Consider the following 19139-nt stretch of genomic DNA (forward strand, 5'->3'; position numbering starts at 1 on the left):
TGTCTTATGCACTGCATAAAAATTAGTATTCTCTGTATCATGTAAAAGCTGGAAGGACATCTTAGTGTGTTTAGAATAGACTGGTGTGGATATTACATGGAAATGTTATGAACCCTCATGGTAATGGGCTGACGTCGTAAAGCTAATTCTTTCCCTGTATTTAGGCAGCGAGAGGTTACTATGAGCAAACGGGTGTAGGTCCTCTCCCTGTTGTGCTGTTCAATGGAATGCCTTTTCAAAAAGATCAGCTGGATCCTGATGACCTAGAAACCGTGACAATGCACAAAATCCTGGAAACCACAAGCATCTTCCAGCGAGCAGTGTACCTGGTAGGTGCTGAGTTCAGCTGTGACTTTAGAGAGAAGCAAGCTTTGGAAAAACTGATTCAAAAGTTCCTGAATGTATAATACACAAGACAACTTAACTTGTATCATTTCTTGGTTTGGTTTTTTGTTGTTGTTGTTTTTTTGTTGTTTGTTTTCTTTTTTAAGTTATCTAAGGCAAATATACATGTGAAATAACGAATATTGCTTCTTTCTTCTCTCCTTCAGGGTGAATTATCTAATGACCAAGATGTGGTTGAGTATATCATGAACCAGCCTAATGTTGTTCCAAGAATTAACTCAAGAATCTTAATGTCTGACAGAGAGTACCTAGATCTGACAGGAATGAGTAAGGGATGCTTTTAATTGCATTAAACCTGAAGTATCTGAGTCAAAGACTTGCTGTCCCAACAGAAGCTCTCGTGGCAAAGTATTAACAGCACCCCAAGTGATGTTCTAGCCCTGGTGCTGGGGGAGATGTTATGTACAATAGCAACATCAATGTCTACAGATTTTTCGAAACAGGGATTTGTTTTGATTTTATACAAACTTTCAGGGGAATATGACTCATGAAGTTGAGAAATTAGCAATGCTAGCAAAAGCCAGGAACAGTCATATAATGTATAAAGCAACAGCTTGTTTCTTAATTTCCAACCTTCTTTTGAGCAGAGACTGACAGTCATCTCTGGAATTACTTAAGATTTAGCAGAACTTTTCATGGCTAAATGTATTAACACCCAATGCAGTGACTCTGCAGTATAATGACAGTATTGCAAAAACACTTGTACAACTACCTTTTTTGAGTTGCTTGAAAAATAGTAATTTTTTTGAAAACTGGATTTTTAAATGTATATTATTTACAAAAATTAACTTCAACCAAGTGAGACTTGAACAGTTCTTTCAACTGACTGCTGCATATCAAATATGCAATGTAGTTATTAATGTAACTTATGAGACAAAAACATAACTTGAGACAACAAAAATATATTCCTCAGCTTATATATTAATAGTGGAAATGAGACATAAAAAGCAGTATCACGAGGAACAAAACAGGATGTGTTCTTAATGTTCTGGTAATAGTAGTGATTTTTCTTTCATTTTACATGGAATAGTTGCTTTGGCATCTAATACTTTTTCTCCTTCTTAGATAACTTTTACGTGGATGACTTTGCTCGATTTACCACGTTAGATTCCAAAGACAAGACAGCTGCTGTCGCAAACAGCATGACGTACTTAACAAAGAAAGGTAACATCTGCAGTGGATTATGAACCCAAATCTAATCTTATGTGTGTTTCCAAGCATATATACAGTACTCAACACACGCACTAAGCCTTGTTCAGGCCTGTGGGTAATGGCGCAATCTAAGTGTTAAAAAGAAAGATTTTTTTTTTTTTTTTTTTTTTTAAAATAAGGCATGACATCTACATGGAACAAGAACGTTCCTCTTTAAACCCAGCCCAGCCTTCAATGAATAATGAAGTCCCACCCGACCTGCTCTTGCTATATTGCAAATGACCACCAGAAATGCAGCAGTGTAAGCTCTGATCCTACAGTGATACCGACTAGAAAAATACAAAAGGGGTTCTAGCGCTCTGTCTCACAATTCAAAATTACGAAAAGTTAGATGGATTCAGAAGAAAATTGTTATTGCCCGTTATATAAGACAACACCTAACGTGGTCTGTGCTGTTTTTATCGCTCCAGTGCATGTACTGCTTTTTCAATGGTAGTATTGTTTTATTACAGTTGTACATAAAGTCTCCCGTTAGCGTTAAAACTCAGCTGCACTTCTCAATGTAAGAAGTGCATGCACAGACACAATACAGAGCTTAATCAGGCCTTTCCTATATCCATTTCAGTCAGGTATCATAAATAAGCTGCTGTCATTTGAACCAATTCCTCTTGTTCCTGTCTGTCGTCTTTACTAGACTCTCACAAGTTTCCCCAGTACTATCTCCAGCCACTGCCACCTGCATGCACTGCCTTAAATGGTCCCATGGCTCCTTCTGTTTCGTATTTGCCCTTGGTTCATGCTCAGTCACTTAGATCTGAACAAGTTTCTTGTTTTCTCTTTGTAGAGTATTAATTAAACCTACACCTCTGCATGCTCATTTGAAAGTGTGCATTAATTTGCAATCCCACCGCTTGACAGTTTTGGGTCACTGCCTCTTCTGTCACATAAGATATTTAATAACTGGTATCTGATGACAGTAATGCTGTAGCACATTTATTTTCTAAAATAATAGGAAAGTTATACATACTGCTGGCTCAGCAACAGTACTAAAATAGCACTGTCATGCTAGTTTTTAAAGAGGGAAGATAACAGAAGCGCTTAACATCCAAGTCGTAATGGCATGGCAGTTTTTGCAAATGGTCTTCAGAATGATGCCTTCATGGTACGGTATGAAACTGGTAATATGTAGTATAATTAGTGCTGTAGCATGAAAATAAAGCATCAATCTGTTTGAGGGGAAGAAAAAGTCAAGGCTTATTCTAATAAAATAAGCACAAACTTGTTGCTTGTTGGACTTGAACTTTAGTGATTCAGTTATGCCCAGTACAGTGCTGCAGCTTCTTGATACACATTGGGATTACTATCAAATTATTAATGTCTCTCCTTTCCCCCTTTCCTTTCTGCTTTTTGACCAGGAATGTCTTCCAAGGAGATCTATGGTAACTCATGCTTTAGCATTTCATATGTTGTTATCCTGGGAATTTTCTGGTTCCTTTAAAACATTTGCTTTAGAACCAGCAGGAAATGAAGAAAGCTGTTTAAATGCATGTTTGCTTCAGCACTTTTTTCTCTATACAAAACTGATTTTGTGAACTAACAGCTTCAGTATGAAGAAGCGGTATGTCTGTACCCTAGTTGGAATCTGTAAGTTATTTATAGGTTCCCTTATAATTTCTAAAGGTAGCAAACAAACAAAAAAAATTTTTAAAAAAATCCAGCTTAGAAACAGTGATGCATGCTGTCCCATGTGGATTTTCCAAATGACGTAAATGAAACCTAATATAATACCAATACTGTTATTCTTGTCTTGCCAGACTTCATAGCTTAGCTTCATCTACAGCTTTCCTATATAATTTTACTTTTTTAAAAATCTTTGCATGTGCATCATATTTTTCTCCAAATGAGGGAAAACTGAAGCTTTCCTTCCCTTCACCCTCAAATTTCTCCCACTCTTTTTTTTTAATTGCAGATGATTCCTTTGTTAGACCAGTTACTTTTTGGATTGTTGGTGATTTTGATAAACCTTCAGGGAGGCAATTGTTGTATGATGCAATTAAACATCAGGTAGGTAATGTTTTCATTTGAACGGGTTAGCAGTGCTAATACAGCGGTAGGTAGAGGCTTGAAAAACACAGGTTGTGCTTCTTTCTGTTGTGTGACCTGGGGAGATTGGTTCTCCCTGCAGGGTCTCTAATTTCCAGCCTCATCTCATTTGTAGTCTGATTGTCAGCTGGAACATCGCTGACTTTCTTGTACTAGGACAGAATCCCCTCTCAGCACTATGCTAATACAATAAAGAAAAGGTGTTCTTTTAAGCCCGTGGTTCTAAACTGAAGATGTCTGTGTTTTGGTTTGGAGATGAACATGAGCATGGCTCTCTGCTCTGTCTCATTTGTTCCAGGAAGATAACCGAATCATAAAAGTAGATAGCTTGCTTCTAAATCACTGTTTTGCTAGACCACTGAGTGGTGGCCCTGGTCCTGTATCTCTTATGTAGCACAGTATTATCTAGAAGATTCCTGTCATAGTGGTGCCTCTACATAAACTAAATTCTTGATGTTAAATTAGTTCATTCATCCTTTTAACCTTGTGCTGTTATTTACCTAATTTGGAATCTGATTTTCTGGTTAAGAAATATAAAGGTTTTCTTATAGTGTTTATTATAATAGACTTATTCTTCTCATTTAAAACACACCTGAAACCTAAAACTTTCCTAATGCATGTTTTGTTAAACACAGAAATCCAGCAATAATGTTCGAATTAGCATGATTAATAATCCTAGTGAAGATCCAAATAGCCAGAATACACTTGTCGCTAAAGCCATATGGGCAGCTCTACAGACACAAACGTCAAATAATGCCAAGAACTTCATCACCAAAATGGCAAAAGAAGAAATTGCAAAGGCACTAGAGGCAGGAGCCGACATCTTAGAATTTGCTGTTGGGGTAAGCATGTTTGTTGGCATAAGCATGTTTGTTGGTGTTTACAAAGATAGGGTACTTCGCTTGTTCTTCTTATGAATTTTTTAGTGTAGTATGTTCATATGCAAAAGATGCAGTAACAATGGAGAGTAACACTGTTGGTTTTGCTGGGTTTTGTTTTTTTTTTTTTTCCTCTGAAAGGTAAACTTACCTAAATATAACAGTCCATCTCAAAATAAAGTAAATCCTCACATGCATCAAAGCTACGTAACTGAGAAGTCAAAAGGAATGCAGATTCAGGGATCTATTTAAGTGAGTCAGTTATTTCTTCAGGCTTTAAGAAAGAACTATCATCTTTTTAAAAAGCTGAGAAAAAAAATTACATTTCTCAAAGTAGGTTTAAAAATGTTAGGCAAGAAATCACTTAAGAACAGAAGAATGGAACAACTGGTCTAAGTAGCAACAATTACTAGGGCTTGTGGCCCTTCACATCAGAAGTTGGGATAATGTTTGAAGGTGACAGGCAAGAACTAGGTTTAAGACCACAAAGAAGAAGGGGCCTGGGGATAAGTTTAGCAAGATACAAAGATGTTCTTGAATGCAAACAAAAAAGGTGCATTTTAAAAAAGTGTGCAGAGGTGTACTTTTCTTCCCATTTCAATGTCAAGTATTCTTTTCTTTCAGGGTATGGATATCAATATTTTCAGTGAAGCCTTTGAATCTCCCAAGGTGGATTTTATTCTGTCCCATGCTATATATTGCAGAGATGTTCTAAAGCTGAAGAAGGGGCAGAGGGCTGTCATCAGCAATGGAAGGGTGAGATCAATCAGCAGACAGTAAAAGAGATATTCCACATGTGGGAAAGAAGCAGACCTTGAGCAGTGGAGTCTAGGGATCAGACACAGTCCCAGCCTTCCTTAGGTCTCAGCAGTCTTTAGGACTGCTTCCAGTTTGATTTATTCAGACCTGCATGACCTTTTCTTTGTACTGTGTGCAGTTAGTTGTTGGTGTTTTGTACAAATTCAGATCTCTCAATAACAGAGTTGCTTTCGTTTTGGCAGTGAATTGAGTCCAGGGGTGGAAAGGGATGATAAATTTGAAAGATTGTGCCGCTTCAGTTCGTTGGGCAGAATGCTGCCCTATCGGGCCCTGACCAAGGTGCCCTGGTCTCTTCCACCAGCTCTTTTTACGATAGCCACTTAGATTAGGCAAATGATGTTACAATAGTATTTCACTGCAAATAATGAAACGCAACTGTGTACAGCATTAAGCTTTCTTTTGTCATCTGCTTCCCAGTTAGGAAAAAAACCTGCAAGTTCCAGTGGTTACTGCATACTTTAATGGGTTAAAAATTTCAAGTGATGAGTTGTGGTATTCTATTTCTGTCATTAGCAAAACAGCAAGAATTGTCTAGGTAGCTTTTAGGCTTCTGAAGGCTAGAGCAGGGAGATTTGCTGGAGTCTTGCTGGACTACTGGAATTGGCCTGGTGTTCTATTGCCCCTTCAAGATATAGTATTGCATGTATAATTTAACATGCCTGACTTTTGCAAACCAAGCACTCAGTGAAAATGTTAAGCGTGCATTTTACGCCTTAGTCTGGGACTTTTGGCTCTAAATGGCTAGATTTATCTGTTAAACTCTGCTGCCACTGACATTACCAGCCTAAACAGTTGATACCCACCGAGACTGGGCTGGAGTATTTATTTAATATGTCTTTGAATTTTCTTTCAGTGTAGCTTTTACCTAATACTGCTGATCCTGCCTTTTTTGTAGATTATTGGCCCATTAGAGGATGGTGAGATGTTCAATCAGGATGATTTTCATCTCCTTGAGAATATCATACTAAAGACATCAGGACAGAAAATCAAATCTCAGATTCAGCAGCTGGGATTCGAAGAAGATCTGTAAGTAAACCTGAAAAGGCTTACAAAAAAGTGGTGGTACGCTGATAATGTGACTTTCTGCAGCCTGGAGAAAGCTTTATCAAGTACACTCTGGATAGGTGCTATAAACAAAAACACATGTGTTCATATGGTGAAGGCTCAGCTGTACAGAGGGGCAAGTGAGAAAGGAAAAAGATGTAAATTATCTTTATTGGATTTAAAGTGCTTTAGTGACTTTTTTGTAGTTCACAATCTCCTGGAGGTATGGAGCTGTAACTGTATCCCCCAGATTCAGGAGGCAGTTCCGAGAGTACTGACAAACCCCTACTATGGTAGTGTGCTCAGAGTTCTTCGTTCTTGATTCGTTATCTATATCTAGTAGCAACCTGCCATGGCTGGTCTGCTACCTCGTAACAGAAGTTGGAGGAGTTGTGTTGGCTGGAGCCTCACTGACAAGCAGCAAGAAACCGGGGGAGTGCCCAAGCCTGTGGGAATTTACTGTAGAACCGTTCAAGCGAACGTGAAACAGTAAATGTATTGGCACTCACTGAGATAGCCCTTGGGTCACAGCAGCATGGGCGACAACAGCCTGCTGCGTTATCTGAGGAGTTCAGGAAAGTGGTTTCTTGGATCAGGGGTAGGGAGGGATACAGGTGGACTGAAAAAATAATGAATGAGGATGGTGATGCATTCTACAGGGGCTGGCTAAATTCATTGCTGTGTTCAGCTAGATGAAGTTTCATTCAAGGTTTAGTTGACTGACTGGTGACAGCTTTACTAACAGAAGATGTCTGTGTGCAGAGAAGAGTTGTTTGCTGCTGCGGGATGTGTTACGAAGTTGTATAAATTGCTGCACATCATTATCACATTTATTCTTGAAAATGCTTTCTGCACCGCATTACCTTTCTGCTCCTCTAAATGGAAGAGAAGCCTAACTTTTAATATTAAGGCCTTCAGACTTCTTGTAGGTTTTTCCCCCAGCTAAATCTTAACTGACACGCTGTTTTAAACCATTTACCTCCAGTATGTCAGGGTTTCATAACTCATGTAGAATTACTACGGTATCGATTTAAAAGCAGAAAGGGGGGAAGAAAATGAGACACTGGACTACGCTTTCTGAATCTCTTTGCAGTTCAGTTAAGTGCTGCTTGGCCTATCAATATAAAAATTATTTTAGTAATATATTTCACTGTCAGTACTATGGAATCATGTACACTGCTTTTAACTTTTTAAAGAGAAACAATAGCAAAAGAGGTAGAGATAAGAAAATGAAAATCATAGTTCTAGATAATTATTGCAAAAAGCATAGAGATGAGCTAATCGAAAGAAAGTCATCTTCAGGTTCAAAAGAACTGAAGTCCATAGGCCTGCATTTGTGTGTTGGAGCTCATGGCTAAGAAAATAGTTTCTCTCATATTTAGCATTACATTTTTCCGTGATGCTGCCGGAGTGTTAAAGGCTAGTCAAGTAGGTTAAGCGTGAGGTCTTTTGTGCAGAAATCTTGTGTGATTCTGAATCCTAGGAGGACGGGTTTTAACAGCATTCCAAACACTTCTGCATCCATTGCTGTGTTGGGAATTAAAAGAGAAATAAGGGTGATAGGGTGGAGGAAAAGGGCATAGTTTGAACATAGGCTAGTTTTGGACAGAGCAGTGGTTTTTTGGTTTGAATGCTGCCAAAGTTTTTCGAAAGCTTTCGAAAAAATCTGCTGCATTGGAAAACACTGTAGAACTTCGCAGACTTCACCAGGCTTGTGGTTTTGGTATGAACAATTTAAACAGCTGTCACTATAAATCTATGAGACTTACTTAATTCAGGAAAAGCTGACAGACCTTTAAGTTACCATATTGCTTCTTGGCAAAGCTATGATGTACAAATCAATTTTCATTGAACTTTCAAGAGATTTTACAGTTTCAAGATTAAATATATTCTTAAAATCCTAGACTGAAAATTTATGGGAATAATAAAAGGGAAGAAGTTGCCAGAATTCTCTTTTAATGATAGGACCCCTCTCTCTCAAAAGTTTCTCCACATACAGGATTGCTTCCTAGTTCTTAGAGTTGCAGTGTAAAACAGGAAGACTGCTGTGAAACAAGGGTTTGATCGGAATGGCTTACAGGTCTAAGAGAGGTTGGTGAAGTTCAGGAATGCAGTGCCTGTAGCATGGTTGACCTCTAAAATACCAGCTGTTCTGTATTTGTTACAGAGTTAGACCTTTTGGTATCCTCAGTAATAAGCCTGCAACCTGTTTAAATTAATGGTGGATTAACCCTTAAATATGTTTAATTCTTCAGAGCTTGTGTAGAGAGGTAGTAAAAGTGTTAGTTTGTGTATCTGAATTCAGTCTGTCTTCTCTTTTGTGGCTAACTGGCAGAAATGTGATAAGTACATGCATTTTCTGAGTATTCATAAACTTTTTTTTTTCCTTTCTTCTTTTCAGTGCAAGTGACTTGGTAATGAAAGTGGATGCTCTTCTTTCTGCTCAACCGAAAGGAGAGGCAAGAATTGAGTATCATTTTTTTGAAGAACGATACAGGTATAGGATTGCTGGCATTTGCCGAGCAATATGCTTTTCCTTGTCTTTTAACGTTCCAATTGTTTTACGTTACATTTAACTTAAAGAAAAAAAATAAATAATCCAAGTAGCCATAGGAAAGTCCCCAACACTTTTCAGGGCACAGTGAGATTCCAGAAATTAATTTTATCTGTCTACCTATCTCTATACTTGTATACGTATATATGTATTTTTTTCTCTATCTAGTTTCAGAAGGTGCATAGCATTTAGGAAGTAATTTGACTTCAGAATGAGATGGATAGTGTTTTTCCTATGTTCATCCATACGTTTGATACTTTAAAATTGTTTTTTCTTCTGTTTAGTGCAGTTAAACTGAGACCAAAAGAGGGGGAGACATACTTTGATGTTGTGGCTATTGTTGATCCTGTGACCAGAGATGCTCAAAGACTTGCTCCGTTACTTTTGGTATGTATGCAATGCTGTAATGCATTTTATGGCCATTTCAAAAAGTTGTCTCAGTTCCGTAATTTTGGCATGTTTGTTTTCCTCCTTGACTGGGTGGTGACCAATGGCCTTCTAATAGTGCATCTGAGTTGCACAATACATTCATTAGTGGAAAAACTAATTACACTATACTACACACTAACAAGACCATGCTTAGATATTGTCTAGATAGCTTTTAGTTCCACCATTTTAACTGTTTAGTTTGCAGTGACTCTCTTCTTGAGGAAGAAAGTCTCTGCATCCCAAAAAGAATGCCTGCAATGTGAGGGTGCAGGTAACTGTTCTTAAAACCACCAATTAAAAGGTGGGTGTGGTAAAGCAAATAATGAGAAGGGAGGATTGAGAATGAGCAGGTAACATGCCTCCTTGAGGTCCTGTCTATAAAAACAGTGGTCAGCTTTCCTAGTTAGCATTTTAAGGGATGTCTTTTTCTCATTCCTTTAGGTTTTGAACCAATTGATAAATATGAACCTAAGAGTGTTTATGAACTGCCAGTCCAAACTTTCTGACATGCCACTGAAAAGGTAAGCAATACCATGCCAGGGTGTCGTGGTTTAACCCCAGCCGGCAACTAAGCACCACGCAGCCGCTCGCTCACTCCCCCCTCCCAGTGGGATGGGGGAGAGAACCGAAAAAAAGTAAAACTCGTGGCTTGAGATAAAGGCAGTTTAATAGGACAGAAAGGAAGGGAAAATAATGATAATAATCATATGACAATAATAATACTAAAAGAATTAGACTATACAAAACAAATGATGCACAATGCAATTGCTCACCACTTGCCAATCGATGCCCAGTTAGTTCCTGAGCAGCGATCCAGCCCTCTCAGACAACTCCCCCCTGTTTATATACTGGGCATGATGTCATATGGTATGGAATATCCCTTTGGCCAGTTTGGGTCAGCTGTCCTGGCTGTGTCCCCTCCCAGCTCCTTGTGCCCCTCCAGCCTTCTTGCTGGCTGGGCATGAGAAGCTGAAAAATCCTTGACTTAGTGTAAACACTACTTAGCAACAACTGAAAACATCAGTGTGTTATCAACATTATTTTCCTACTAAATCCAAAACATAACACTATACCAGCTACTAGGAAGAAAATTAACTCTATCCCAGCCGAAACCAGGACACAGGGTTAAAAAGAGAGAGAGAAAGAAAAATCTGTTGGAATGTGCAAGCACAGAAACATGGTCAAATGTCCTATAGGAAGTCTCAATAACTGCTTTGAGCTCGTTTATATAATAGTATGATTTCCCACAGAGAATCTGGGAATTTGTGGATAGCATGAGGTAATTCTGCTGGTTTACAAGTTGGGTGCTTTTAATTTATTTTTGTGTATATATATTAAAAAAAGTTAAATAACTTCCTAATCTTAATGGTTGAGTCTTGCACATTCTGTTTGGTCCTTCGAGATGAAAATTCTGACCTGTCCTAAGCTCAACACAACCTGTGTTGCTTTGGATGAAGCCTTGGAGACATTGGAGGTCTGGGAAAGCTGATGCCATCAGCAAGTTCAATGAGAGTGAAATATTTGCACAGTTTGGCAGAAATATGTTCTAGCATTTTCCTTCTGAAATTTCAGCTTTTATCGCTATGTTTTGGAGCCGGAGATTTCTTTCACAGCAGATAATAACTTTGCTCCAGGACCAATTGCCAAGTTTTTGGATATGCCCCAGTCTCCACTGTTCACTCTGAACCTAAATACTCCCGAGAGCTGGATGGTGGAATCTGTCAGAACCCCATATGACCTTGATAATATTTACTTAGAGGAGGTAAGAGAAATCAATGTGTTCCTATTACTGCATGTAAATGGTGGTGTTTTTCCAGGGCTTATTTTTGTAACGGGAAAGAAATGTAAAATTTGAAATTGCTAATAAGCGTAGAACTGTGGATATTAACACCTTTTATGTTTGCAGACCCCTAAACGTTTTCTATGAGGGATGCAGGTAAACTTAAGCTCACTGACGGTAAGATTGCTGTTCTCAATTACTCATGGATGCCTGAACCACAGGTTGAAAAATATTGTAGGCTTGAAGCAGATCCTACAGATGCTTTGAGTGTGTGTATATAACATTTCAGTGTCCTGAGCTAGAAACAAACTCTTTGTTGGTCATTAAATAACTTTTTTGATTTATTAGTTAAAAAAGTCTTTCAGATTAGAGCTCCCTACAGCTGATGTCACAACTAAAAGTAAGATTGTTATTTTTTAAACCTCTTTGTAGAAATTTTGAAGTAAGATTTGAGTCCTGTTCCAGTAAGTAAATTCTACTTACTTTCCCTTGTTCTGAGAAGCCACCAAGCTGGTTTTAGTTACCTGTTCATTTTCACAGCTTTTGTTACTGGCAAACACTCCTGTGGCCCACAAAACGATATGCAGTATCAATAAAACAGTAAAACTGGTGCAGCAGAAATCCACTCAACTGCAGTAGGTTTAGGAGCTGACTGCTGTTAGAACAGGCCTTGAATTAGTCTATTAGAATATTGATCTGGGCAGTGCTGCCCCACATACATAGAGATAAAATGAGGAGGAAAGAAAAATCCAAGGGGCTAGAGTTTAGCAGAAAAAGGACATTAAAAACAGAAGAAGAATATCTGTATGTACAAGTTGATGATTCTCATTTATCTTTAATGGGATGGATAATTCAGTGCTAATTATTAACCTCTTGCTGTTAGCAGTTAACTTTAATAGTTTTCAGAAGATCTAGAAACAGTGGGCTAGTAAGAGGTTACAAAGTGCACTACACTAACATTATGATGGGCACTAAACCCACATCTATTAAAAGTTAGAAAATCCATGTGTGATGCAAAGTAGAATATTTTGGACTTTAGGGTGCAATGTTAAATAACAAACGTTAAATGAGGCGGTCAAATAGTCTTTTCCCTTGAAATAAGCCATTATTTAGTTGGCCTTGAAGAACTGCAGATATGTATTAAAGCCAGTAATTTTATATGTGTAATCCAGCATATGCAAAAGATGCCAGACTGACAGCTCTGGAGGCTGAAGTCCTCTATTTATCTGCAGAATGGGTATGGCATGGGCAGTGGCAGGACAAGCTTCCCCACTGATATGCCTCAACCCTGACCTGTAATGCTGTAGCAATTAAACTGTCATTTTGGATGTGCAATGAGAGAAGATGCTTTGTGAGATTAGACTAATATTTTGGTTATGTAGTGTCCTCAGGCTACATCTGAATTTAGTCTGGTAGAGACCCAAGTTTTTTGGGGTTTGTGGGGGTTTTTTTGGTTCTTTTCCTGCCTTCCCCCCTGGCCCTTCCCGCCCGGCACTTTTGTTCAGTGTAGAAAAAAGGAATTGGTATTTCTGACAGTACCCTAGCACACTGTAAGGGTCATGCAGAGCAAAACAAAATGTTTATTTTGGATGATAAATATTAGATGAGACTAGCTTTAAACAGATTTAGATTCAAAGTTCTGGAGCCCATCATATACTTTTTATGAGATGCCAGACCGATCACTTACTTGACTACATTCTCCAATAAATGTTAAAAATAATAATAATTGTAAAATAGGTGGTTTTTTTTTTTTTTTTTTTTTTACAGTCCTTCCCTTTTCTTATCCTAGCATCTTGCCAGTTGAGATGCAAATCTTTTTGGTCAGGGACACTCTTAACAATATGTGTGTGAAGTCTGTCACTCGAAGGAGCTCAGCTCTTTGAGGCTTTCTAGGTATTTAACAAAATTACTCTGGTAAAATCAAGTGTTATTTAATTACTATGGCTATTTTAGAGTAACTGAATCACTAAAAATTTGCACTTTAGAGCTAGTGCTGAATTCAGCAGTATCTTCTCCTTACAGGTGGATAATGTTGTAGCTGCAGAATATGAACTGGAGTATCTGCTTCTGGAAGGACACTGCTATGATATTACTACTGGACAGCCACCTCGGGGACTCCAATTTACACTGGGAACTTCAACCACTCCTGTCATCGTTGATACCATTGTTATGGCCAATTTGGTAAGCATTCGATTGAAACTGGCAACAAATAACTGGTCCTCCAGTCAGCACAATCACTTGCATAAGCCATTGAGTATCTTCTAGTATGTGGGTTATGGATATGTGGTGTTACTTACACTCCACAGTTGCTTGCAGATATATCGGAACCACATCATTCCTAACATTGATGTCTAAAACCTTGCAGTGTACTTATTTGTCTCTTACCTTTTTCAAGATGTACTGCTTTCCCTTCAGCTTGCTGAGAAGGGTTTTCTGGAATATTTTAAAATGATGCCAATATTCTTAAGCGACCTCTTTCCAGGGAAGGTCAGACAGTTCTGTTTTTTCTAGACAGGGCACTCCTTAGACCATCCGCTCTGGTATTGTAAGCCTCAGGTGGACAGTTGTCTAGTTTTGGGACCCATTTCTTCAAGAGATCTATGGAACAAATGGAGAGAGTCAGCAAGAATAGTCGACATTCTAGAAAATAACAGAAGTGTGAAAGAATGGGAATTGCTTAATTTAGTTGAGAAAGGGTGACGGAAATCCAAGCATACGATTGTTCCCTGCAGCTGCCTTTATAAGGTAGCTGCATAAGGGATCAGTCTGTTTTCAGTGTCCACAGTGGGCAATGAGAGAGGTAATGGACTGAAATTACAGCAAGGGAAGTTAGCCACCGGAGTATTTTCTTGATATGTAATGTTAGTGAAAATCTGGAGTAAATTGCCTTTCGTGGGTTTTTTGGAATCTTTAAATGTATTAAAGAAAAAGCAAGGAAAAAATGTTCACCGATGCTAAATATTTATTTGAAAATTCTTACGCTCATTTTGTATTTCTCTGCACCTTTTCTTAGCCAAAGTATATCCTATAATGATGTAATTCTTATTGTAGAAAGGAAGATGACCCTTATTTTATGTGTGATCCCATTGTGTGTGTGTCTGTATGTTAGGGAGTAAAGCTTAATGCCTTGGAGGTGTCTTTTTTTTCTAATTAGTTAAACCAAAGTGTATGTACCACAGTATACAATGCTGTCTCTGGGAATCCTCTTCCTCAGCTCAGTGTCTATACTGTGAAGGGGTATAAAGAGATCAGGAACATGCCCTGTGCTGCTTTTTTTTTTTTTTTTTTTTTAAAGCAGACTGGTTCACATGTGGAATTGCATGCATTTGGCATCACAGTCCAAAACTGGATGGGACACTGAAGCTTCACTACAAATATTTATATCTTCTATAGGTGTAATAATCTAAATCACAGACAAAAATATGCAGATCTGAAACCTGAAACTTCAACAAGACTTGTATACAATATTTGACTTTCACACTGTAGTTTTTTTAAGTTCTGTAGAAGAGCTATCTTGTAACATATAAATTATGTTACTATTTCCTGCTGTAGATGAAATACCAGTCTGTAGAGCTTCACAGTTCATTTAGATTTTGTTTTGTAGGCAGACCTTTTGTGCACTGCTGTGTAGTTACCAACTAGTGTTTTGAAATTCACTCACTCCTTCATGAAGGCAAGCTTATGCAGACAAAAACTTTGGGATTGCACTGTTCCCATCAGGACACCCTGAAGACTTTCTCTCATCTAACAAATAAGGCTAGACCTTTTCCTGCTCCTGTCTCTTATAGAAAAAACAATGATTTTGAATGGAACTTCTGGAGTTTTTCTCCTGTTCTCTGGGGTTTAAGGCCTTAAGGTTATGTTAATCAGCTGGCTTACAAATAACTATTTTCAGATATAAAACAGTGGGTCAAAATACATGACTTAAACTTTTTGTTTTTCTACATTTGCATTTTCTGGAAACTGACAAATACTCTTTTTTGCTTTACAGGGTTACTTCCAGTTAAAAGCCAATCCTGGTGCATGGACTCTAAGACTGAGAAAGGGCAGATCTGAGGATATCTACAGAATCTACAGGTAGGACAGTATAAGAAATATTTTAATCTTTTTCTTGTGAAACTTTTGAACTAGGTAGGCATTGTAATATGTGAATCGAACAGTTCCCTTGCCAAAGTGTAGTGAACTGAACAGCAAATTACATTTCATACTGAACGTAAGTTATGTGAGATGAAATAAATGACTTCATTTAAAAAACCCAGTAAGTGTATGTTCACATACATGTGTTTGTTACTTTGTTGCATGCCTCAAACCTGGTTTACAGTGCTAAGGCTTAATACCATGTAGAAAAATGAGTAGAAGAAATAAAGAACGTATTTCTGCTTTGTAGTAAAGGTCAGCATTTTACTGTATTTTCAGCCATGATGGCACAGACTCTCCACCTGAAGCTAGTGAAGTTATTGTTGTTCTCAACAACTTCAAGAGCAAAATTATTAAAGTGAAGGTGAGTTTAAAAACTAGAGTTGCTCTTAAAAAAGACTGTTTGGCCAATAGTGGGGAAGAAACTTTGATTAAGGCCTGATGATCCCTTCCTACAAGCATACATTTGAGGCAGTTTGCACAAAGTTCACATCACAGTATCAATAATAGAGAGAATTATCTGTAGACTTGGTTTTGGTTTTTTTGACACAGGAGAGAATGACATGTAACTGCTGTTCCTTTTGTACACCCGTGAGAAACAATTATGCTCACATTTTACTGACTCAGTTGTGCTTGTGACTTCAGAAAAACAGTCAGTTTTGTATGTCCTATATATGTCATGTATGTCTAGTAATAAACATTCAGTGTATCCATTGAGCCAGTATTTTATCTGTTACAGATAAATTTTACTCATCTGGCAATACATTTTCTATCAATCTGATACAGAGTAGGTGAGAATACATTTTAAAAAAAAAAAAAGGTAAATTAGTAATCTGCTGTCTCTTAGGGCTGCCTATCACATAATGACATAGCTGAAAAATTTAAGGAGGACAACTGATAGATAAGTGATGGTTATAACACATCTGGTTCACACTTCCTCACAGGATTTACTTGTGCTAGAGTAACTCTGGGATGTTCTCCTGATTCGCTGCCTTGTCTATGTATCTGCTTTGGGGTCTCCGTGGCCAATAATACCTCTTAGAAACAGAAAGTGGTGGAGGTGTTGTGTTGGATTTTGGGGGGGGTGGTGGGGGTGGTGGTGGTTGGTTTCTTTGAGGGTTTTTCTTTGCCAGTCTCCATCATCAAGGATGGTCACTAAGCACCTCCTAGCAAAGCATTTTAACCGTGTAGACTAACATGCCTTTCGTGTCTGCAAACAGCTTTGGAATCTGTTCTGAAAGTGTCAGTTCACTACTGAGCTGTTTCTCCAGGCAGCTTAGGTTACCCATCAGCTCACCGGACATAATTCAAATGGATACAAACAGAGCCAGTGTCAAAATAACACTCCGTAGCTGTTTGCCAAATATGTGGCACTCACTAAAGCAATGTTATGCTTTACAGGTTCAGAAAAAACCAGATATGATGAATGAAGATCTACTAAGTGATGGTACCAGTGAGAATGAATCTGGATTTTGGGAATCTCTCAAATGGTAAAACTAATTCAGTAATAACCTGCAAGTCTCTTGAAACTGGAAAATATTTGATGATACAGTTAAGGTCTCTGATATTCCATAGCCATCTATTAAGACTGCTTGAATTTAGGGCTATCTTTCATAGGACCCCTCTGTTTCTAGAGAACTGGACTGCAGCTCTGCACCTGCGTACCTTCCCTTACCCCCACTGCTACTTGGGAGCCTGAAAACATTGTTCATTTCCAGGAGCTGCATCTCAGCCTGCAATCGTTCAATTGAATGGGTGTTCATACAGAAGCTATTGGGTCTTCCATGTCTGTGTCTGCAGCACTCTGCCTTGTGGAGGATACCCTGACCAGCGGGGGGGGGGATGACACCAAACCCCACAGTTGTAGTATATTAAACCAACACTGTAGCAATTTATAATCTGTTGCACTCTTTCCTATATAGCTGGCCCTTACTATCTTGTCTTTTATAGAAACACATTTGTCTTTCCAGGGGATTCACGGGAGGACAGAAGAATGAAGATGTGAAACAGGATAAAGACGATGTACTAAATATATTCTCTGTGGCTTCAGGACACCTATATGAAAGATTCCTACGGTTAGTTCAGAATTTATAATCTGGGGGTCTCAAACGGTAATGTGCCCTGCTTTCCACAAGGAAAAAGGCTAGAATTTGCAAGAATATATTAAAAAAACCCACCACTTTTTCAGCAGCTCAGAAGTCCGTTAGATTTTGCATCCACTGTATTATAGGAACTTTTGTCTGCATAACATTCATACGTTCAAAAGAGACGTAGTTTAATAGATGGTATGCTGCTGTCCTAAATTTTCTCACTACAATATAACCAAATACAAATGTATTGTTAAGAAGTTATAGAATAAGTCATAGTTGCTTTGGAAAAGAATCTGAACTTCTGTTCTCAAAGGACTGTGAAAGCCAACAGGTTGTATATTCTCTGACTAGGTAAAATATATAGATTTGGGGGGGGGTTAGTGATTTTGTAGATAAAATTAAGCAATTTGCAATAGGCGGAAGCTACCCACTTTTTCTTCATGCGTGAAGATCAGTTACCTGACACATAACTGCAGTTAGTCTAATAATGTAAACCAGCAATTTGTAATCTGTTAGGCAGCTGATCTCTAGTGGGTGGCAGTTGTTCCTGTAAATGCTTTATGTTTTTCTTTTGATAGCATAATGATGTTGTCTGTGCTGAAACATACTAAGACTCCTTTAAAGTTCTGGTTTCTGAAGAACTACTTATCACCGACATTCAAGGTTTGTTACTAATTAGAAATTTACTCTATGGTGGGGAAAAGTTAAAAAAAAAAAAAAAAAAAAAAGTTGCAACTTGTGCATCATACTATTGTGTAAACATATGTACAGTTACCCGTCTGTACTGTATACCTTCTATTTTGACAAAGCATCAAGTTGGTATAAGCTGGTGGTTCTGCCTAGAAAGCTTTGAGAAATAATAGACAGGTTGACAGAGGACTCATGCTGAAGGTAGATATTTAAGAGAACATCACATATTAGGAAAATCATACTTGAAAGAATCTCAACTTTTTTTCTGTGACTCGCATGATAAAGGTGTAGATTTTAAGATGAAATTCAGGGCTATAAACTTACATCTAATACATAAGGGTTGAAAGATTATAGGAAAAAAACTACCAGAGAAGCAATGTCCATGACTAGGTATGGAGAGAGCTTCATAACAAGAGACATTAAAACCATGTTTCAGACTGACTAGAGTATATGAGCGGTGCATGGTAAAGAGTGACGTGGGCCCTAGATGAGTACACCTGGAAATACTTGTCAATTATATGTGATACATCATAAAACAAACAGCAGGATTCAAAGCAGAACCCAGAGGTAAATGGATGTCAAAACATTCAGGAATTTGCAACTTTTAACATTTAATATTAGGAAGTAGCATTTCTTAGAGAATCTTGCGTGTTCAGTGTGAACTCAAGGGGAAATAATTGGCGGTGTCCCCATTGCTGCAAACATGGGCTGTGCTGTGGCTCTGCTGTTGTCAGTCACCTCTTGGGGTGGTGCCCCCCCTCCCCGTCCTAATGGCCGTATTGTACCAGCATCCCTTGGCTAAACCTGTACTCTCCCAGTGTCGGAGGAAGCCTCACAGATGAGAATGTCCACTGATCTGACAGTGGGCCAAGTTGTTCTACTAAAAAAATTCTCCCAATTCTTTTCTCTCATTTTATTATTCCCATTTACACTGCTTTGTACAGCCCTAAATAATAATTCTCCCATCTACAAAATTTTATGATTTGAGTAATGCATTCTTTTAAACTGATCTGTGGCTCACTATAAAATGGCTCATAAGTAGTTGTGTGGGGAAAAAT

General features: G+C 38.2%; 1 protein-coding gene across 2 annotated transcripts in view; it reads left to right on the top strand.

The window, feature by feature from the left end:
* The window catches only part of UGGT1 (UDP-glucose glycoprotein glucosyltransferase 1), a 44978-nt gene that overhangs the window by 20707 nt on the left and 5132 nt on the right, over positions 1 to 19139 (top strand). Inside the window, exons 19-36 of one of the 2 annotated variants that reach the window (XM_050902139.1) lie at positions 165 to 329; positions 552 to 672; positions 1471 to 1569; positions 2973 to 2996; positions 3527 to 3621; positions 4296 to 4502; positions 5163 to 5294; positions 6253 to 6383; positions 8803 to 8898; positions 9240 to 9342; positions 9826 to 9905; positions 10957 to 11146; positions 13187 to 13345; positions 15156 to 15241; positions 15581 to 15665; positions 16703 to 16791; positions 17272 to 17376; positions 17970 to 18054. In XM_050902139.1, the coding sequence (XP_050758096.1) occupies positions 165 to 329; positions 552 to 672; positions 1471 to 1569; positions 2973 to 2996; positions 3527 to 3621; positions 4296 to 4502; positions 5163 to 5294; positions 6253 to 6383; positions 8803 to 8898; positions 9240 to 9342; positions 9826 to 9905; positions 10957 to 11146; positions 13187 to 13345; positions 15156 to 15241; positions 15581 to 15665; positions 16703 to 16791; positions 17272 to 17376; positions 17970 to 18054 (2052 nt within the window). The remainder of the gene's footprint in view (positions 1 to 164; positions 330 to 551; positions 673 to 1470; positions 1570 to 2972; positions 2997 to 3526; positions 3622 to 4295; positions 4503 to 5162; positions 5295 to 6252; positions 6384 to 8802; positions 8899 to 9239; positions 9343 to 9825; positions 9906 to 10956; positions 11147 to 13186; positions 13346 to 15155; positions 15242 to 15580; positions 15666 to 16702; positions 16792 to 17271; positions 17377 to 17969; positions 18055 to 19139) is intronic. The other variant, XM_050902141.1, reaches the window with a different exon arrangement.

This window comes from Gymnogyps californianus, chromosome 10 (genome assembly GCF_018139145.2).
Source record: "Gymnogyps californianus isolate 813 chromosome 10, ASM1813914v2, whole genome shotgun sequence".
NCBI classification, from domain to species: Eukaryota; Metazoa; Chordata; class Aves; order Accipitriformes; family Cathartidae; genus Gymnogyps; species Gymnogyps californianus.